Below are 21,927 nucleotides of genomic sequence, written 5' to 3' on the forward strand. Positions count from 1 at the left end.
ATTTCATGCTTAACTCTTGGAGAAATACAAATTGGTTCATGTTGCGTTTCCCCGCTTCTGTTTTCAGCCGTCGTCGTTTTGGGTCACGATATTTCTCATGCGGTCATGTTAAAAATAATCTTTTGAAGTCAAAGTGATGTGTTTTAGATGGCAAGAAAAATGGGCCAGGAACAAAGTCCCATGCTAACTAACCTCTTGACAGGACAACAGATTCAAAGGACTTACACCGAGGCACATTTTGTCTCTTTTTGCTGCTTTTGTACAGGAGAGGTTCAAAAAGGGACGAGAGGCTTGTTAAGACAAGGATGCGCAAACACCTTTCACCCACTTTGTGCCTATGAAATAAAATGCCACTTTGACAAGTGTGTTGGTGTAGTCATGCGTTATTTTGCCACTGTTGGGTATAGCTGAAAAAAGCAACCAAAAATGTTTCTGTTCTACTGTATTGTACAAAATATAACATTCTCATCAACATCAGTTTAAAAAAAAAAAAAAGGAATGGCCATGAACACAATATAACGATATGCTATTTAATCACGATAACTCGATCAGTGTTTCACTGCCATTGACGGCGAAAGACGTCCAATCCATTGCGACGGCAAGAGGTCCGAATCTAAAACGGCAACGGTTTTAGCCGTTGAGCACGGAGCACACGTTGATGTTGTATCTGAGCAGCTGAATGCGTTCAAAGTAGTCATCAGTTAAGATGTTTCTTTGAGTGGTGGCCACGTTGCCCATCTCGCTGAAAAGCCTCTGGATGGGCGCCGTCGAGGGCAAGGTGGTGTTGTACTTGAGGAAGAGCTGCTTGACCCTGGGGAAATCTTGCAGGCACTCCAAGCTCTTGCCGGTTCCTTCCACGTACTTGCGGATCTCCTCGGTGACGCCGCGCTCCTGGATGTGAGCGGCCAGTTTGGGCGAGCCGTAGCTGAAGAAGTCGTCTTCCGATTTGATGGTGGAAAGGTTTTGGGAAGTGTTCACCACGATCATGTCGCAGGGGTCCACCTGGGAGGCCTCCATGGCCAGCAGAGAGCACATGTCCTCCCTCTCGGAGGCGGCCAGCCACCACAGGCGGAACTGAGGCGTGGTGGCCGTGGCGAAGCGGGCCTCGTTGCTAGCGAACAGCTCCTGGAAGCGCGTGTCGATGGCTCGGACTATAGTGACCACGGCGTCGCCAAAGTACTTGGAGGAATCCTTGTGCTCGCTCAGCTTGTTCTTCAGACTCAGGACCGTCGGGATGACCAGGCCCAGGTAGCATTTCTGCTCGGCTTGGAAGAGCTCCAGCGCAAAAGCCAGCGGGTGGAACACAGAAACGTACTCTTTGAGGAAATCCATCTCCTCGGGCTGCAAGCGCGGCACGTCCAGACGCGCCGAGAGCTCCGTGAGCTCTCGTTCGGTGAGCGAGACGATCTTCTGCAAGGCGCAGTACTCCACGTTCCAGCGGATGACGGCCGGAACCAGCAAAGCCATCTTTCGGACCTCCTCCGCCGCTTCCATACCAACCTGGAGTTGGTGACATTTACTCCAGATGGAGTAGACTTTGGACATGGAGGTGTAAAAGAGCTGGCACATGGGCCCCTGCGACACGGCCCGCCAAAAGTCCTCGCTGACGATCTGCTCCAGGGTCTGCGACGCGCACCGTTGCACGGTGGGCAAGAACAGCAGCATGTCCTGCTCCGGCTTCCCCTCCAGCACGGCGCCGACGTTCTCGAACACCCCGATGATGTCGTCGTCGCCGTCGCCGGCGTCCGGCGTGAACTCTTTGAAGACGTTGACGAAAGGGCTGGCGTTGTCGGTGACGGTGGTCTGGACCTTGCTCTCGATGCCGCACGCCACGTGGATGTCGTGGATCCTCCCGGCCACAGCGTCGTAGGTGAGCCGGCCCGGCATCTTGGCGAAACCCAGAGCGGCCGATTTGCGCTCCAGCGAGTCGCAGTCGATCCAGTGGCACGTCATGCCGAAAAAACTGCCCCTGCCGACGGTCCACAAGTCGGCCGTGGTACACACGTACTCGACGCAGGCGAGCTTGGCCATCAGCTCATCGCGCATCTTGGAAAAACTGAGGTCCACCTTGGAGAATAAGCTCACAACGTCCATGGGTTGGAGGCCCTCAGTCAGACCGGAGATCAGCTTCTTGAAGCCGGGCTGCTCCAAGACTTGAAAGGACTGACAGTCCTCCACGATGTAGTTGAAGACCAGGTCGTCGATCTTCTCTTGGGTCATGCATTTGGACATGATATCAGCTTTGAGCTTCTTGAGTTGACAGTGACTGCTCTCCTCGCCGTTGTATTCCTCTTTCTTTCTCCCGCGTTTCGCGTCTGGCCTGGCTTCGCATCCTAAATGGGTTCTCTGAAATACAAAATTGTGAAAATCCACATTAATTGTATGGACATAAATGATGTTTTTTTTAGGTAACAATTGTCCACACAGGAAGCTAATCCTGTTTCCAAAATATTTGTTTGCCACTGAATTAGGCATGAAAACCTCTCTTAACTCTCCGACCTGACAACAATGACACTGAATTACAATTGTAACGGTACCTCTACTTACGAATGCGTCTACATACAAATACAATTAAGATTATAAATTGTTTTTTTTTAAATTATTTTTTTTATAGATCGGAGTCCAATCGAGAAGGCCTTGTTGCTCGTGACTGCCCACACTTGGTAGTTAGCGAGCAGCAAAATGTCGATGATTAAATTCCATTTATTTACAAACATTGACCTGGCGAAGATTATGGATCAAAAGTTGAGGACAGGCTCGCAACTTACGTCCAAGTGCTTCTTTAGGTTGGACGTGGACGTCTTGGACGTGGACAGCAGGTTTACCCTCGGCAGGCACAGATTACATTGCACGATGATATTTTTGCCTTGGTCTGCCTTGTACGTGAAATGGTGGCGATAACGCCAAGAATGTATGGCCGATTTGGTCTCGCCGCAGCCTACGTTGAACTCCAAGTCCATCGCGGGCGCGTTTGGCCGCCAAAAGGCACTTAGAATACAAAAATATGTCGTAATCCGATTTTGTAATCGTGATTACACGTAAAAGTAACGACGGGCGAAGGAGAAATCCTCATGGAGGAGAAAAAAAGGGGGCAGGTCTTTGTTTAGGCGGAACCAGGCGTGGACGACGGGATGAGCTCGACCAATGGCAAGCCGCGTGGGCCTTGTCATGTGATCCAAGTGGCCAGTCGCACCAATGCGCATGTGCCGTAATTTAAATACCACACTGGCAAAGCGAAGAGCTAGCGCCACCTTTTGGTTGCTGATTCGGGTTGCAATTTCTGACGTCTTTTTTAATGTCATATAGTTCAATGCGCTTGGTTACCAAGAAAATAGAGAAAATATTTATTTTTATCGATATTATAAAGTTTTCTTTAATTCAGTGTTCCTAAAATTTGATGGAGCCAAGGCATACATGTATTTTAGAAGAAAAAAAACTACATTTACAAGAATGTAAAAAAGTACACGGACAAGCCATCCAATTCAATCTGAATGCCATTGGCGATGACAGACGTCCTAATCACTGAGTGTATTTTTTTTCCCCCGAACATGAAAGCCAGACGGTAAAATCAGCACTTACCCTAGCAGAATGTCTGAATGTGACTGATTAGTAGCTCTCCACCATTGGTCGGCTTCAGTCGAGGGTGGGGTCTCTTTTAAAAGGAGTTGACGTGCTCCCCATCGGAGTCATCGAGAGGCTCCTTTTAGACAAATGCCAAAGATTTTAGTCTTACTTGACAACTCAACATGTCGCACCCATCCCGACGAACATGAATGAAGCGAGTGTAATCATCAACAAGTAGGCGCATGGCCCCCAGGTGACCCGAGCGGACCCGAGCGGACCCGAGCGGATCCGAGCGGACCCGAGCGGAGCGCGCCGGTATCAAAGTGTCAAAGTACTTGGATTTGAGCAAGCATGGCTTGGTGCGAGCGAGGGGTTCAGACTCTTTTGGCCACGGCGGGGGCTTTCGCCGCCTTCAGCCTCATGAGCATCGCCATCGGCACGGACTACTGGCTCTACTCCCGGGCGTACATCTGCAACGGAACCAACGCCACCTCCGACGAGTCCCAGTCGCAGCTGAGGAGCAGGAAGGGGGACCTCACGCACTCGGGGCTCTGGAGAATCTGCTGTATTGAGGGTGAGTTTGGAACTAGTAATTGCACTTTTCCTTTTTTATATTTTTTTATTTTAGGGGGCGGGGGGACTGGGGGCTAAAGATTCTGGGTTGGATATCCAATTCTTCTGATTATGCCAAAAGTTTCTCCAGAGAGGACATGAGCATCCTGAAGTGCAGGAGATAATGATTGGAACTGTTAAGGATTACACGGGGTTTTCTCATTGGATGCACTGACGCATGTCCAATCTATTTGGGGCTGGCAGGGATCCAGTCCAGGACTGTCACCGTCAATGGTACTCAATAAGTTTGCATTTTATCTTGTCGGATGAGTTGTCACAAATATGCACCACAGTGCCGAGTTCTGGGTTCGATTCTTTCTTAGGAATTTCTACATGCTTGCATGGTCCTAATGAGATTAGGCAATATGTGTAAAAAATGGTAGACATTTTTAAATATATATATATATATATATATATATATATATATATATATATATATATATATATATATATATTTGAAAAAAATCACAATTAGGGTTGAACTAGCGACTAATAATAAATAACAATTTTTCCCTAAGGGACCATAATGGACTGGATTGCAAATCAGACTACACTTGAATTTTGCCTGTTTTATACAGTCGATGATATTTGTATTTTTACAAATATGTATTTGTACAGCCCCAGACTGCTCACTGCTTTTAAGCAGTTGGATGTTGTTAAATGAGGGTTTTGGTAATATGTGATGCTGGGAATTTACATGTTTTACACTGACTGGATAAACACGCCCTGCTGGATAAACACTCCCTGACTAATTATGTCCCCTACATTTCTCATCAGATAACTCAATACCTACTCAAATGACTCATTTTAATTTACCAGATCAGCATGGATATTGTATTTTTTTTAATAAAGTACTTACTGTCATGTATTCCCTTTGGCTGTGAAAACATGTCTAAATACAGGGTTTAAATACAAAGACAAGGATGACAAATCACAAACACCTGGGTCACACATGGAAAAAGAGGATTTGGGAAATTTATCCATATAAACAATTATAATCCACTACCAAACTAGTGGTCGCAAATAACTGAGGGAAAAAGCACGGGCTTGTGCATGTGTACATTGCATGAATGGAAGAGGCGGCGCCATTGAAATGAAACCTGTGACCAAGTAACAAATGAAAGCGAGCGCTTCCTGCTATGCTTTTCTGTTACGTGGCCTTGTTGCTGCGCACAATAGCAACCAAAGTATTGCCGTTTAAGGAAGAAAAAAAGAAAAAGAAGAAAAGAAAACTAAATTGCCTTGTCCATTGACTCTGAGGAAAGTGCTCACTGATCATCTACTTTCATTAACGTCTTCCGCGATGCTGTTGCTTGGCAACGTCCCTGGGAATCGCTATGGAAACATGCCCGCTGATTTAAAAATAGATGACTCCGAGTTAGCGTGTTGTCCGAGCGCAAGAGTCAAAGTAAATATCAAAACATGCGGAGATGTTGGGAAGTATGATAAGCACGTCTTATGTTGACATCAGGTTTTTGATGTGAGCAGTTAGTTGCTCATACGTTGGCTTTTTTACTTACTCGCTTCCTTCCGGTGGCCCTCACTTGATTGGTCGCCTCCCATTGAGAGGTCACTTGGATGGATTCGCTCATCAAATGTATTGATTGGTTGAAATAAATCACCTGACGGGGGGAAAAACAGGTGAATCGTAAAAGTCGTATTTCTTTTTTTTATGCTAATTCATTAGTTTTACTTTTAATGTCTAGTAATAAATGGTGAAATTTTAAACGTCCAATTTTGTTTTTTATTTTATTTTTTTCAATAGAAATATAGTACAGTATTGTAAATGTCATATTTATTGTTTTTATAGTAACACAGTATGTATACAGGAAAATAATAACTTTTTTTCATTTCTTATTTTAAAAAAAGTCATATGTAAAAATAAGTAATAAGCAAAACCAGAAGTCAAATTACATGTTTTTTCTCTGCCAAGACATTTGATCAACATCTCGCTCTTTCTCCAACCTCTGACAAATTAGAGTGCGAGACATTTAAATGCCACACGTGTTTTCGCTCAAATTGACAGGAAGTAAATGAACAAAGTTGATGAATAAATGCGACACAAGCTGATTTTTTTCCATTATTAAAAAAAAGGTACCCTATTAATGCGTCATTCTGTTTTCCATTCAGCATGTCTGTCTGAATGAAGCCTGTGGACGGTGGCTCTGTTGTCATGGCGACTTATAGAAGTAAAGAGAAGCCAAGCAAGGAGATCTTTAAACACCCTCATAGACCGCGGTCAATACAACATAGCAGGTTTTTTGACACTGATGCCCCTGTGTGTCCTATCACTTTGAGGGAACACATCATTGCTTTTATGACAGATTTGCTCCAATTTAACCAATTTTGACCTTTCACAGCCCCCAAAAATACTCCAGATATTATTTCAACCAGAAATTTTATGCTGAGGAACCTGTTTTGAAATCAAACACTTGTGCTTTGACATACGAGTAGCCTAATTGATTTGTTTTTGAGGGAGTTTATGCTGAAAATATAAAGTACCCCTATTAATTCTACATTGGTAGGCAAGACCGTTGAGTTTAATTGGCAAATAACAGATAAAATGATTTCAGGAAACAGGAGTGCCAAAGGTAAATAAAAAAAAAAAAAAAAGTATACCAATCAATGGATAAAATTGACATCTGTAAATGTTGGTAAAGAAAGAATTTAATCCAATAAGAAAAAATAAAATAAAAACTGAATTAAATGAACATTTTATCATTAAATAATGACAATGTTTATATATATATTATTAAAATGCACATTTCTTTATTTTGACAATTCCTTTATAAAATACCCTGAATTGTCATTTTACACAACCTACCGTGTGTCTTCAGTGTCCCGAAACGGCCATTTGTCCAAGCATCACCTCTTCACCTGCAAGCCAGCTGTGACATTTAGACAAGCACAAAGCTCATAAAAACATTGCTTTTCTTTATGAAGTGCCGTGTGGTACTCACCCGCTTTTTACTGTTCATTAACCCAGACTGAGGTCAAATAAATTCCTGCTCCCGCAGTCGGGTCGAGGCTTCCGAGCACGACTTCGGTAAATAAAGACGACTCCCAGACGGGGCTATAATGGAAAGAATCAAGTCATTAGCGGGTTACGATATACGTCCCACGGCATTGTGATGGAAAAAGCTGTTTTTGGCTGTGTAGGTGACGGTGATGCTAGCTCGTGTAGTTGTGACATTCAAGCATAACTTAGAAATCATGTGTAGGTGCTAATTAGTCAGGAGACTACTCAGTTTTTTATTGTTTGCATACGTTGCAATAACGTGCTTTTAAATCATTTAGAATAGCTTGGACGTCCATTGCCGTGAATTGCACTGTAGGAGTTAATTCACAAATATAAATGCCCTGTAGACCAATAATAATACAGAGTTCAACTGCCCTAAACGTAAACAAAGAAAATGACTACTTGTTGCTAGGCAGAATTCAAAGAGCACATATTTAAATGTTCTGTAGGGCAATAATAATATAGAGTTAAACTGCCCTAAAGGTAAATTTCAAAATGACCACTCGTTGCTAGGCAGAATACGTAGACATTAATCGCTAATGCCCTAGAGAGCAATTAAGAAAATAACCCCTCGTTGCTAGGCAAAGGTCATGATGTAGAGACTATTATTGTTCATGTATTTTGTCTCTTCCGAACAATAATAAATGATTATGACATGGACGGTAGGTTGGTATTTGATTCACAACCCCGTCGACAGCGCTTAACCTGTTTACGGCTTCATAAAAGCCGCTGGTGCCCGGAGCGGCGAGAGCTGACGGCGGCCTCCCCTGCCGGTCGTCACGCCGTCCTGACAGCAGCTTGTTTTCTGCTCCCGTTTGCCATAAACGTGTTTGATGAAGCCCCAAGCGTCGGTGGAATAATATCGCTCGGGTGAGGCCAAGTTATCGAGGTTTTCTTCACACTCGCCGTACATGCCAAAGAGAGTGTGAAAGCACACCAGGAATTGCACGTGCTTGAGCTAGACCTTAACAAATGTGTGCTTTGTCGACTGCCATTGATGTTAATCCACGTCTAATCAAGTCAATCGGCAAAATAAAAGTAAAATGGTTGAAATTGTGATTTGCGTTGTAATGTAAGAAATGTATTTAGCTATGTTTTTATTACTGTTATTATTTTAAATCAACTCAAGATGTCAACTGCCATGAATGAGTTAGCTGCTTTTATCCATTTTTTAATCCTCAGAAAGTGTGAGACACAAAGGTGTTTTATTTTTTCCAACAGGTACAAATTTTCACTTCACATCTTAAAATAGTCGTACTCCATCTGCAACTAGACACAGAAACTTGTGCTCCATTTATGATAGGAAAGTGACACTAATTAATTTGGTCGTCTCCCATTAAACGGCAGACCTATTTAATAGCCCCTAAACGATTTGAACGGTAACATGGTTGCTAAGCACATCGCCTCAACTCGCACTGCCGCACTTTGTCCAATTTCCAAGGCCTATAGAAATGTTTTCTAAATGAGATTTCAATCTATTTTTATTTTATTTTTTTACAAAAGGCAGCAATAAAACAGTAAGGTTCCCAGGATTGACCCCTAGGGTAGTTTATATTAGTATTTTATATTTAATTAATGTTATATTTCAACAAAAATAATGTCATTGCAACGGGTTGGGGAAATTTTAAAGGGATAAAAGTCCTCCTAATGTCATTTGTTATCTTTTAAAACAGCACACATTGGTAGGAAGCCCCAAAATGACACTCAAATGGACGCTTCAAAACAAAAGGACAAACTGCATTTTTCTAAGCCCTTCCTGAGCTCTTTTGTCCACACTGTTAAAAGTCCTTGGTGCAGTTTTTTTTTAAAGAAGAAAAGCAGCTTTTGTCCTGTTGTTACATCACGTCTCCTCACTGAATGTCCAAAGCCTTTTTCTAAAATCTTTTTTCCATCTCTCTTTCTGATGCAGGCATCAATCAAGGCAGCTGTTACCGAATCAACCATTTCCCCGACGACAACGACTATGACACTGACAGCTCGGAATACCTGTTGCGTAAGTGGGCCTGTGTACAATCATCTCTTTAGGATCGCCGTGATTTGTTTAGCATCTGGACGAACGAGATGAGTCATTAATTGGTTTTCACGACAGGCATCGTACGAGCCTCCAGCGTGTTCCCCATCCTCAGCACGGCGTTACTCATGCTGGGCGGCGTATGTGTGGGTGCGGGTCGGGTGTACAGTAAGACCAACAACATCCTCCTTAGCGCCGGCATTCTCTTTGTAGCTGCAGGTGAGCGAGCCCTAATCATTTTTTTTAAAACACTAATGGTGGCGAAACACAAACAGACAGATAGCGTGTCAATATTCACAAGCATATGTTCTTTAACCGTTGCCAAAAATGACAGCGTTTTATATTGCTTGTTATAAATTAACAGTGTAAACCCAACAAGTGTAAATTCTCAAATGACTTAATCAAGTTCACAATATTAACGTATCAACTCATATCTCAAGGCGCCCTTTGATTCCACCCCTCTCGCAGGCCTGAGCAATATCATCGGCATCATCGTGTACATTTCGAGCAACGCGGGGGACCCCAACGACAAGCGGGACGACGACAGAAAGTACACGTACTCGTACGGCTGGTCCTTCTACTTCGGCGCCCTGTCCTTCATCGTGGCCGAAACGGTGGCCGTCCTCGCCATCAACATCTACATCGAGAGGAACAAAGAAGTGCGCTGGAGGGCACGCCGCGACTTCATTCGCTCCCTGTCGTCCTCGTCGCCGTACTCGCGCATCCCTAGCTTCCGCTACCGGCGGCGGACGTCGCGGGCCAGCTCGCACTCCACCGAGGCGTCGCGGGAAAACTCGCCCGTGGCGGCCCTCAAGCCACCGCCCGGCGGGCCCCTGGACGAGCTGTCCATGTACACCCTGACGCGGGACGGAGCTCAGGACAACGCCTACAGCCCCGAGCACGAGGGGGCTGCCGACTTCCTGCAAGTGCATAACTGTTTCCCCACTGATTTGAAGGACGGGGTCAATCGCAGGACCACGCCCGTGTGAGTCCGGATGAGGCTGGGCCAAACACCTTAGGGGTCCCCAGCCAAGCTCAACTGGACACCGCAAGTGGAAACTGCTTCTTTCACTTTTCTGGCTGTTATGCAGCATTTTGACAGATTTTCCAAGATTCATGGAATCTTGGATTCCATGACTGTATATATTGAGTATTCAAATCCACAAAATGGAGAAGGATTTCTTCTTTCACCGGGAAAAAGAGCGTCATTTGACCTTTTCCGTGGGGAAACTCACGTACTACTTGATTGACCTCCAGTGAAGTAAAGTTGTTTGGATGAGGTATAAGTACTTCATCAAATCTTGTACTTGAATAAAAGCTAAAAAAAGAGAAAGCTGCCACTGATAGATTTCTGATCTATTAACAACTCCCTTTTAAAATAGTTCGGATGTTGATCACCGTCATTGGCAGCAATTTTATACGCAAGCACAGTTTACAAAATGGATGCCTCACTATGAATTTAAGTAAATAAAAATTTCACAGTACTCCAAATGTATTATAAAGCTATATGAGAATCATAAAAAGAACGACCTAACTATGTACACATTTGTGTGTGTTTTTTAATGCCCAACAAAAATGTGAAGAAATATAAACAGGGCAGCATTTTAGTTCCTCTTACTAGTAATTTAATTTTCTTCTGTTGGAGATGCAACTTTTGTTCATCCAGTTGATCTTAAAATGGAGAAAGCCATCTGTATGTCCTGGAGTATTACTCTGTATCAATATGGTTTACCATTACCAAAATAAACGTGGCGGTGAAAAAAGACCTGAAGAGGTTTGCTAGATTCATTTTTTGAAACAGATCTACACATTTTGTGAGCACCAAAATAATTTAGAGTACTATATATTTTTTAATCTTATCGTGAAACATGTCTATCATATAAATGTAAAAACAACTTTTCTCCTCGGTAAATTTATTCCAACAACGACGGCGCAATGTCATTCGCTTTCTGTCACCAAATCGGGGAGCATCCATCTTTTCCTCGGCTAATCTAATTGTTCACAGAAATGTCGCCTGTCCTTTGCAAATGAATTGCCAGTGAAGTAATCTCGCCCGCCACGGGTAGAATTAGCCAGCAATTAAAAGTGTTTTTCCTACCCTGCTGGAAAAAGACTTGACAGAATGGCCGGCAGCTCCAATTGAAGTTAATCACGGTGCACTTTACAGGCGTCAATCCTGAATGCGGGTGGATCACTGACACTGGATTGGCCATGATGGGTCGCCGTGGCGGCTCGGTTGCTAGGAGACGGCGCCCGACTTCACCTTGATGAGGAAGAAGAAAGAAAAAGTTGAGAAAGGGTCACCACCGCCATAACTACTGCTCAGGGACAGAAAAGCCTCACAGTGCAAAGAAGTTAACATTACTGTATATATATGTATGTGTATATATATGTATGTATATATATATATACATACATATATACACATATACATATATATACACATACATACATACACATACATATATATATATATATACATATTTGTAGCACTTTTTTTCTATATTCTTGTGACAAACATCTTTCAAATTAGTGATTTGGTGATGTCCCCCAAATGAAAGGGGTCACAAGGCGGCACTATTCCGCATCGTCTTGACTTTCCCTCCAGGGACAGAAGAGAAAAAAAAACACTGAGTGGAACAAGCATCTCTTCTTCCTCCTCTTTAAAGCCGTCCGATTTATCTCTGATGATCAATTTCCCGCTTCAGTTAGTTTGTGATGGTGTTTACAGAAAGCACTTTGGCGGCACTGCTCGCTTTTTAAATAGCGTGACGTGTTCGCGTGGAATTGCACAGCTGGGATTCGAGGGTGCCGGTTAGAGGAAATTGGGGGAAAAAAAACAGGCTCCATCCCATGGCGTTTAACCTTTTGGGAAGACTTTGGAGCAAATGGGATGGCGCTAAATTACGTTTCTCTCGTAATTCAGCCGATTCGCCTCCTCCATTTTATATTTTAAACATATCCTGGTTTAAGAACAATCACTTTTTTCCTTCTTGAGTTATCTGAAAAATGTTTTGTAACACTTGTTTACCTTTTTACAGTTGCTTTCTTAGGGTTGAAAATGGGTTAACTAGTCCTAAGTGGGGCACATTGCTAAAAAAAAAAAAAAAGTCATGTCCAATCACTAGAGTATTTCATGTGGATGATAAGGACACTGCCCATTAGCTAATTTGTTAATTTTTTTTATTTTTAATTGTCACTGTTTCATGTACATCGTCCGATGAAAACGATGATGCAATCGCGTTCTAATATTAAAATGATTTCTTACATGTTGTTCTAGCGCCGGGCTTTAAAAAAACAACAAAATAAAATAAAGAAAACTGTCCTGCCACCCGGTGGGAGCCTTTTCTGAAACGGTGAGTCCTGATTGGCCAAGTAAGTGGATCAGATCATCCGACAACTAATAAAGGAAATATCCCCGCTGGGGTTCCCCTGACACACAGCACCACAAAGCAGATGAGTTTCCAAGCTATTAACTATTTGGCTGCATTGACAGCCATAGGTGAACCAGATCTGCTTTAACCCTTTCTACAGCACTCCTTTTGCTCATGCTTTATGCCATTGACGGCACTAGACGTCCTCACTGCCAACAACCTTCTTTACCGTTGCAATCGCTTTGGCGTGCATTCATTCATTTTCCGAGCCGCTTATCCCCGTGGGGGTGCTGGAGCCCTTCCCAGCCAACAACGGGTACTAGACGAGTTCACCCTGGATTGGTTGCCAGCCAATTGCAGGGCACAAGAAAACAAACAAACTCCGTGCATGTCCCCGCTTTCACATTAGCTCATTGGCTGCCATTGATGGAATTGATTCGTGCAAACCCCCCCACTCCAAGTGGATTGGGCGCCGCAACATGTTAGTTCTCTGCCAGTGTCAAGTGGTGACGCAACACATGTAGACAGATAGTATAGCAATACTCACCCTCCCCAGGTCCGACTGGATTGTGTGTCTATCATCATCAACGACACTGAACAATTCTCCAGTGCCAAGCATTCCAGTCCAAATGGATTTGACGTCTATCCACGGAAACGGAAACGCCGTTTCGAAGGCCCAACACGTGGCAAAATGCGAGGAAGGACCTTAAGTGGGCTCTAGATTGGTCCTGGTGGGATTAGAAAAAAAACATGTCATCCCCTCAGCAAATGGAAAGTGGTGAGAGAGAGCAAGAGCTGAGAAAGTAGGGCGCCGTTTTCAGATCCCCTATTTTTTCTCGTACAAAGCAGCAGGCGCAAGACAAGGACGAAAGAGTCGGCGAGGAGACCGGAGCACGGCGACCGCCCACGACATCCGGAGTGGAAGCCCGAGGAACTTACGCGGCGGCATGTTTGAGGAGCAGGCCACCAAGGTGAAGATCACGTCGGCGGTCATCGTGGTGGGGATGTCCGCCATGCTGGCCGCCGTGGCGAGCGACCACTGGGCCGTCCTCAGCCCTCGGGTGGACAAGCTCAATGCCACCTGCCAGGCCGCTCACTTTGGCCTGTGGAGGCTGTGTAAGAAGAGCATCTTCATGGTGGAAGAGGACCCGCAGGGCAAAGGCTGCGGACCCATTGGCTTACCTGGAGGTAGGATTACCATTCCACTGGTTGGTAGGTAGGTAGGTAAGTAGGTGAAATTCAATCAGGAGTCGACGTGTAATACGAATCTTGATCAGCAATCCATGCTTTGTCAATAGTAGTTCCTGTTTGGAGAAACTGAATCATGAGTTGGAGAAGTGAGAGAACCATTAAGCTTCTAAAACTGGCACAAGGCATGGAAATTTTACAACAAAACCTAATACCTGTACCTGAAACTTTCTTAAGGGACAGAGTGAAATGTACTTTCAGAGTCTTCAGCTCATTACTCTAGCATCCATACTTTTGCCACTTTGAAAAAAGCCAAACTCACGGAGGAGGCTCGGCTGTTTTTTTGCGGCCCCTCGCTGTGCGTGCGTGCCCGGCCGCTTCGGCGCAGAGATTTCTTTCGTTGACTTTTAGCTTCTGTTCCTCCGCATCAGGACCAGCCTTAATAAAGTGTGCCTTAGAAGCTCCGTCTCACCAGTTAAAAGCACACCCGGGAGATCCGAGTCAGGGTGGCTCGGATTAACGGGCTGAAGACAGAGCTAGCGTGGGTTGACAGGGGAATGGATTGATGAGTCCAGGATGAGGATGGAAGTTTAAAAATGTTCAAATGTCCAAAGGGAGCTCTTGAATATTCCTTGTGAAGGTCTCCGCATCATCTTATTGGATAATAATAGAGGCAGAATTTGCTGTCAAAGCACCTACAGTACAACTTGTGTACCACATGGTTTCTTTCATGGAATCGTGATGGAAACTGCTGATGGTCTGGGAAAATGGTGCAAGATACATTTTGAAGGTCCATGCTAACCTTTAAACCCAAATTCTACAAATAAAATATTACATTGAATTAAAAAAAAACAAAAAACAATGAATAAATAAAGACACTTTCCAGAACAATGGGGCTAAAAAAAACGAATTAAGAACTTTAGGATCAAAAAATTTAAATAACAAAACAAAATTCTTTTTTTTTTCCATAGAGTTAAAAATCTATTGACTCAAAATTTTAAAAAATATATAATTTCTTAAATTATTACATTCAAATGAACTACAACCACTCGGCACCAAAATAATTTTGACAAGTCGCTGCCATCTTCTGGAGTACTCGAGTAACTACAATAACAAGTCCACTATTAACCAATCCTGAGACCCAAAAAAATAAAATATCAAACCTCGCTAATGATAGGAGAATATAAACAGATTTTGATTGACAGGTGTCCAAGATGGCGTGACTAAAATGACAGCTTTTGCAGCCCTAATGACTGAAACGTCTAGATTATTTACACGGCAAGGTCGATGATGCGCCCCAACGTCCCTCGATCGGTTCCGTCTCCACTCTCGATGTCGGGTGGTGGCGGTGTGTGTTAAATGAGCGCCGCATTTCACGGTTGACACGTTCAACGGCGAGCATAAAGATAACGGACTGATGCAATCTTGGAAGCTTTGTTGCATTATTGGCAAGTTGTCCCATTGGGAGCTCGCCGCACAATAGAAAACATTATTCAATCTATAAATTCATCAAGGCAACAGTTGGTGATGTCCAATCCACTTCAACAAAAACAATTCTGTAGGTATATAGATTAATATTATATTTTTTCTCTAACGAAAACACACGGTTCAGTTACAATTCCGTTTTTAAAAATAGTTTATATTAAATACATATTTGAGGTGAGGAGGTTTATAAGGAGATGAAATTAATTATGATTTATATATTTCAATGCCAAATGTGTTTACTATTTTTTATATATAATAATTATTGACAATGGAAACAAATTATGAAAAAAGGGGGACACCCTGAAAAAATGAAAGTTAATGTGCGGGAAACTCCAAGTTATATAAATGACTATTAAATGTAATTTAGTATATGCTATCTTGAATACAATACATTTTAACATAAAACATTGTACAAGTGTGAAATTAAAAAAAAAAACTTTATGTCATTGTCCTATTGATTTGAGGCTTTAAAAATTATTTGGATGAATTTGACCAGCCAGGACTGGCATTGACTTGTTGCTAGGTAACCTCCTAAATTGATACTTGTACATCTGCAGTAACAAACTGGTCCAATGTTTCATGTTGGTCTGCTTAAGGTAGACAGAATCTGTGTATAAATGTATGTATGTGCTTGCTATGTTTTCTGCTGGAGCCAAGAACTGTTCCTACTTCAAACACTTTACGTCTGGAGAAGAAGCTGAAGTTTTTGAAGTCAAGACCCAGAAGGGTAAGAAGTGTCACCTATACATATACTGTCTATAAAATTTGATTTGTACTCCTAAAAAAATCTGTCATTCCAATGAAGCCACTGTGAATACCTTTTCTGTTTTCCTGTTGTCGATAGAGTATAACATCTCAGCGGCGGCCATTGCCGTTTTCAGCCTGTTCTTCATGTTCCTGGGCACGTTGTGCGTCATCTTCTCTTTCGGGAAGGCCCGCGACTACCTGCTCAGGCCCGCTGGAATGTTCTTCGCCTTTGCAGGTTTTTTTTCACACGCCAAAGATGGAAATGATAGAAACATCGTGAGTGTTTTTTGAAACCAATTGATGGGAAAAAAACTATGTTTACTACGTTCACTGTTGGCGGCAGGTCTGTGCATCATCATCTCGGTGGAAGTCATGCGTCAGTCGGTCAGGAGGATGATCGACAGCGACGAGACCATTTGGATCGAGTACTACTACTCGTGGTCCTTTACGTGCGCCTGCGCCTCCTTCACGCTCCTCATCCTCAGCGGGGCTGTGCTCCTCCTCATCTCCATGCCACACATGCCGAGAAATCCCTGGGAAACGTGCATGGACGCCGAGCCAGACGTCTTGGATTAGATGGCGGCAAATTTCAACAAAATTGGACTTGGATAGAGTTGGGTTTTTTTCTGGAACTAAAACGGTGGCGCAACACGCGTAGACAGGTAGTATAGGAATACTCACAGGCATATATTCTACATATGATCAATTTTAAGTTAAATGTGATAGATTTTATGTCTTAATGTGTTTAAGGTCATGAGTTTTCAAATTGTATGACGCATTAATGTGATAAGTTAGCAGGTTATGATACATTTCAGGTTATAACATGGTACAGTTCACGCTTTTAAAATGACAATGTGATGAATTTCACACGTTAATTTAATAAGAGTCACATTTTAATGTGTGAAGTTAGCACTATTTTTTGTGATCACTTTGTCTTTTAAGCTAAGAAGTTATAAAGGGATAGCATGATAGATTTTGTGTTATAACATGATCCATATGATCAAATTGACAAGTTATATAACATGATGTATTTTAGAATAAAATGGAATAGATTTCTTGGTTGGGTTTGTCTCGCCCCTGGTCCCTGACTACTCTTTTGTGGGAGTAAGAAGAAGAATAAAAAGTAAGAGCTCAAGGGATTGGACACTCCGCTAGTCGTGGCGTTGATCTTTCATGAGGCCTTGACCTGTGAGCGCTAGATTCAAGAAGACCGTCTCGTCTCGTCTCGTCTCGTCTCGTCTCATATTTACTCACCATCACGTTTCAATCCCGGATTTCCCATTTGCCGCGAGGCTCGCCTGTGCTGCTTCCAGGAAATTGAAATGCATGAGAAGGAGTTTACGCAATGATAGGAAAGCTATAGAAAGGAAGGGAATTGCTATCGCATCACATTTGTTATGCTACTGTCCACTTCAAGGACGTCTGGAGAGAAGAAAGATTACCGGAGTTTTACCAAATATGAGCTGTGGTTATATATTTTTGCTTTTCGTGCTTGAATGAATACATCTTTTTTTTGTTTAACTCTTACAAAGAAGGAACTCATTTGAAGTGAAATGTAAATAAGTAGAATTTGAAATGTAATTAAAAATAAATTCAATATACTGTGTATACTGTATTATATACAATGATATATAGCAGATTTATACAGTCAGTGAATGAACAAACATTTAAACACATCTTCCAATAAATAAATACATCCTAGAATGATACATTTATTAACACATTTAATCCAATTATCTAAACCATAAATTAAACAGGCACATTTTGTGTTGATTGTATAATTGCATTTTGTACTTGCATTCAGGAGTTTTATTCTGTCGGGAAAATGTATTTTGGATCCCAACCCGTGCCATCTGCATTTATAATTTGACCTACCCCCTAGCGTTAACATTATAGGGTCATTAAAATTAAGTACATCATTACACCACTAGCTGTCACATTAACCCATAAGGTTCTGTTTATACATTCCAGAGTCACTTTCTATTGATTACTGGTCACTTTATGTTGCTTGGGGGCATTTCGGGATCAATGATCCCACTTTGTTTAACATTATTCATATTCCTGCAGCATAATTACATCTCATTCTAATGGTTTCTATTCATTCCTACGCATTTTGTATCACCTGGCCATCATCATACAAGGTCAATTCAAGCTATTAGCCCAAACACAGCCAGATATGTTATACTCCTGTGCTAGCAGATGGCGAAGCGACACACATTTTACATCCACCGGCACCCCCCTGAGAGAGAGCAATCCGACTAAAAGGGGCAAAAAAAAAATCACAGGGTCCTTACAATTCCGTTGGATGGATGAAATCAATTTGAAATGAGACGCGCTTGAACCCAACGGGGGTGGAACGCTAAAGATTTTTTTTACTATAGTGTCACAGAAGGAGAGCTGGAGTCTATTCATCTTTGATGTCATTGATGTCAATTTTAAAGTTGAATTAACTGGAGTTAATAGCAGAGCAAAGGTTAGCTGTTGTTGGTGCCAGTGGCAATGTGAGCAGTCAAAAGCATCAAAGCTTTTGTTGGAAATGACTAATCCAAAGTCTGCTGCCACAATCACGGCGAGGCGGTGGGTGTTGGAAAAGGTCAGCAAATAATTGCGAAAAAAACACGCAGGAAACAATTGTTATGAAATATAGGCAGGGGGGGTGGTCGTTATTTTGTTTTGCTCAATTCTTGTGTGGAATAGATTTATTTAACTGCGGATAAATGCTGAATTGCTGCCATTTTGGAGATTGTTCGATTGTTCTACATCAACTTTTGTGTTTAAAGCTATTGATATTTCAATGCACACATAATATTGTGCTTTATGACGCTGTCAAGAGGGAGGATTAAAAAATGAAAGTTTAAACATCTTTTATTCCCCCCTAAAAAATGTTTGTATTGTATTGTTTTTGTTTTTTTTAGTAAGAATATATGTGATGCTTTCACCAAAATCAAGTTTTGGATAAGAAAATAGGGCAAATGAGCTAAATATTTTTTTCAATATCAGATTTATTCAATCAATTAAGACTATGAGGGGAAATAATGTTTCAATGGCATTGACAGGTGTTTCCATTCAGTTTGGAGTGGCAAATAAAAATATAAAGCTAACACTAATTCCACTTTTTGAATGATGGAACATTTTCTCACTTGCCGGCTGACTAAAAAGCCCTCATCTCCATGTGACTCATTCCCGAGCAAAACGTGGGAGGAAAGAACATACTGTAAAGTAGAAGTAAAGTTTTCTCAATCTCATTTGAAAATATTTCAACTATACATGGTTTCCTCTTTTTTTTATTTTACTTTGGTCACCATGGCGACGATGAGGGAGCAAGACACAAAAGAGGATGAAAAAGGTCGCGCTGGCCGCCTGACTTATGGCTCGTCTTTGGAAAGTAGTGGAGCTACATTTAATACTGCCATTGACAGTGATAGACATCCAATCACACTTTTCATCCTTCTGCTCTTACTTTAATTTAGTAGTTTAGCTCTTGTAGATGTAACTTGTCAGCTGGGATACTGTCAATTTCATCCTGAATTCACCATAGTTACTAAAAAATGGAGGATTGCTTTCCTATGTAAATAGAATATAATGTACTGTACAAATAAATGACAATTCAAAAGATGAGAAGATTTAAAATTAAACAGCTACAAAGGATTAGGACATTTTAACTCTGAATGTGGCAGCCAATGAATTTAGCATTGTTGCAGGTGGCTTCAAAGACAACAAAGTGGTTGGAATGCCGAGCTGGCTTTTATCAATCCAACTGCACGCATGCACGCACCCCCATCATCATCATCATCACCATCATCATCACCATCACCAGCACCACCCACCTGCCGACACTCTGCACGACAATTCGGCACATGCAAATGTAATTTCCAAGGCAATTTGAATTGCAAAGCAGAAAGTCGACAACATTTCCCGTGCCCAAATGTGTTATCGCTGACACTGTCAGCTTATATTTTTCAATAAATATTTTCAATATATTGTTTGAATATATTACTGATATGAAAATGCAAATATTAATGTAAACAATGTTAATAGGAAATAAAAACAAATACTCTTGTTATGGTCTCCAATGACTCTCTAAAGTAGTATTCAACTCATTGGTTGGGATTTACAGCCCTAGATACCAAATCTATTTTGATTGGGAAGGATTGCAGTGAATTATTATGTTTCAATGCAGTCCAATCTATTTAGACTGGGAGGTAAAAAAAAAATGTTGCCTGTGAGTATTGCGACTCAATCTGTCTCCATGTTTTGCGCCACCATTTGCGTTTAAGGAAAACGGAACTTACTGGCTGCCGTTGAAGGCAACAGATGTGCAAAGCATTTGAAATGAGAGGGCTGGCAGCGAATGTCAAAGCCAGATGACGTGCTAAACATGCTTAGAAAAAGAGGTAAGAGAGCCGAACGAAGGCCGCTAAAGGCCGGCTAATGATGTGGAGGGGCGAGGAAGCGTCTCTTAGCAACAGCTTCCGCGCTGGAAAACACGCCGTTTGTTTGCGAGAGCCGATGGGAATGCGCCCGCCAAAGCAAGACAGGTATCGCAGGTGAGAGAGGGACGGCAGAAAGCAGAGAAATCCAATTAGACGTGTTGCTTTGTGCTAAGCAGAGAGCAACATTTCTATTTGCCAATTGTGTGGGAGGGAAGTGATCAAGAGGAGCAATTAAAGATACCCTGGTGATAACCTTAATTAGGTTTGGGGAAACACATGCTAACACAGCTCCATGCTAATTGTTTAAGTGGAAATCGTTGGCTTATTGAAGTTTTTTGTATTTTGTCTGGAGCCAAATTTTCAATTGTCTCCACTTTTAACTCTTTGGCAGCCATGATAGACATCCAATCCATATGAAGTCGTTTGAGATTTTACTATTTTAGTATTTATAATAGGTATTATCATAAAAACTTGTGAATATAATACATGAGATTGTTTTCATTCTGATTTTTTTTTGTTATAGTACTCTATCCTAACCTTTTCACTGCCACTAACGTCCAATCCATAGGAAGTGGTTTAATGTTTATACTAAATATTTTCCAAGGGTTACACTGCCCCGTGGTGGCCAAATTGAAAATCTGTGATTTAATCATTATTCTCAGTTCTTAGCTAATTATTAATATCCTGTTCTTTTCAACTGTTAGTATGTGTAATGCAGTTTTTATGTCATAAAGTAATGGCTCTTTTGCAATTAATTTCAATTGGGAAAGAAAATTTGAGCATGACATTTTATGTCCCTGTTTCTATTTATTTCTGATGTTTAAGACGACATTGTCTTAATGAAACTTGAACTATTCAATTACCATTTGCTATATCGTGAGGCCACCTTGTGTTCAAAATTGGAAACGTTTATTCATAGCTGCCAGTTTTGTATATGTTTTCTTTCCTTCTTCTTCATGCCACTAGGCGTCGCTCAACTATTACTATCTGAACTTTACACAGCACTTTATTTTATTAGGTTGTTAGTATTTATGTAAAGCTGGCTCACAGAATAAATGTAGTAACTCGTAATTCAAAAGTAGCAGTATATTTTTATTCTACTTGTATATTTAAAAAAATATTTATACTACTTGATGTTTAGTGGTTTCCCTTAAAATAACTATTTTGAGACTAGAACTGCATTCGTGATGAATTACATATAATATAACATACAAAATATAATATAATAATTTATATTCAAATCTAATGCTTGTGACAAAAGATTTTTTTACCTTCAGTGAAAGAGCTAAGGTGCAATATAGAATTGGATTACAATTTGAAAAGAGATGATACCTTGAAGGTCATTGCAGTCTAGGTTCCTACTTCAATACATGACATACATACGAGCAGTTAATTTTAAGATACAGTCCTACTTGGTTTTTCAAAATAAAACGAATTAGGAGTACATTTCAGCACCCAGGTCAGCTCCCATTTGGGACCCAATTTGTACAAGCG

The 21,927-nt window shown here is 41.7% G+C and overlaps 3 protein-coding genes across 9 annotated transcripts; 2 read left to right on the forward strand and 1 right to left on the reverse strand.

The window, feature by feature from the left end:
* Positions 1 to 427: 427 nt before the first annotated feature.
* Positions 428 to 18,219, reverse strand: zbedx (zinc finger BED-type containing X). Of its 7 annotated transcripts, none has more exons than XM_077618105.1 (11): positions 17,255 to 18,219; positions 16,326 to 16,533; positions 16,072 to 16,227; positions 13,763 to 13,884; positions 13,520 to 13,692; positions 13,128 to 13,308; positions 11,305 to 11,469; positions 7,137 to 7,249; positions 7,001 to 7,064; positions 5,697 to 5,798; positions 428 to 2,346 (listed from the first exon to the last, which is right to left on the reverse strand). In XM_077618105.1, the coding sequence occupies exons 10-11, from the start codon at positions 5,766 to 5,768 to the stop codon at positions 631 to 633; spliced, it is 1,788 nt and encodes a 595-aa protein (XP_077474231.1). In that variant the 5' UTR covers positions 5,769 to 5,798; positions 7,001 to 7,064; positions 7,137 to 7,249; positions 11,305 to 11,469; positions 13,128 to 13,308; positions 13,520 to 13,692; positions 13,763 to 13,884; positions 16,072 to 16,227; positions 16,326 to 16,533; positions 17,255 to 18,219; the 3' UTR covers positions 428 to 630. The 7 variants fall into 7 exon arrangements, with proteins under 7 accessions (XP_077474231.1, XP_077474234.1, XP_077474230.1 ...); XM_077618108.1 differs by lacking the exon at positions 17,255 to 18,219 and adding an exon at positions 3,580 to 3,700 and having other exon boundaries at positions 16,326 to 17,217; XM_077618104.1 differs by lacking the exon at positions 17,255 to 18,219 and having other exon boundaries at positions 13,520 to 13,683; positions 16,326 to 17,218.
* cacng4b (calcium channel, voltage-dependent, gamma subunit 4b) lies at positions 3,369 to 10,939 on the forward strand. The gene is made up of 4 exons (XM_077618110.1): positions 3,369 to 4,138; positions 9,105 to 9,188; positions 9,285 to 9,425; positions 9,675 to 10,939. The coding sequence occupies exons 1-4, from the start codon at positions 3,916 to 3,918 to the stop codon at positions 10,193 to 10,195; spliced, it is 969 nt and encodes a 322-aa protein (XP_077474236.1). The 5' UTR covers positions 3,369 to 3,915; the 3' UTR covers positions 10,196 to 10,939.
* On the forward strand, positions 13,459 to 17,516 carry cacng1b (calcium channel, voltage-dependent, gamma subunit 1b). The gene is made up of 4 exons (XM_077618112.1): positions 13,459 to 13,768; positions 15,906 to 15,980; positions 16,098 to 16,235; positions 16,344 to 17,516. The coding sequence occupies exons 1-4, from the start codon at positions 13,528 to 13,530 to the stop codon at positions 16,574 to 16,576; spliced, it is 687 nt and encodes a 228-aa protein (XP_077474238.1). The 5' UTR covers positions 13,459 to 13,527; the 3' UTR covers positions 16,577 to 17,516.
* Positions 18,220 to 21,927: the final 3,708 nt, after the last annotated feature.

Source organism: Stigmatopora argus, chromosome 14 (genome assembly GCF_051989625.1).
Source record: "Stigmatopora argus isolate UIUO_Sarg chromosome 14, RoL_Sarg_1.0, whole genome shotgun sequence".
NCBI lineage: Eukaryota > Metazoa > Chordata > Actinopteri > Syngnathiformes > Syngnathidae > Stigmatopora > Stigmatopora argus.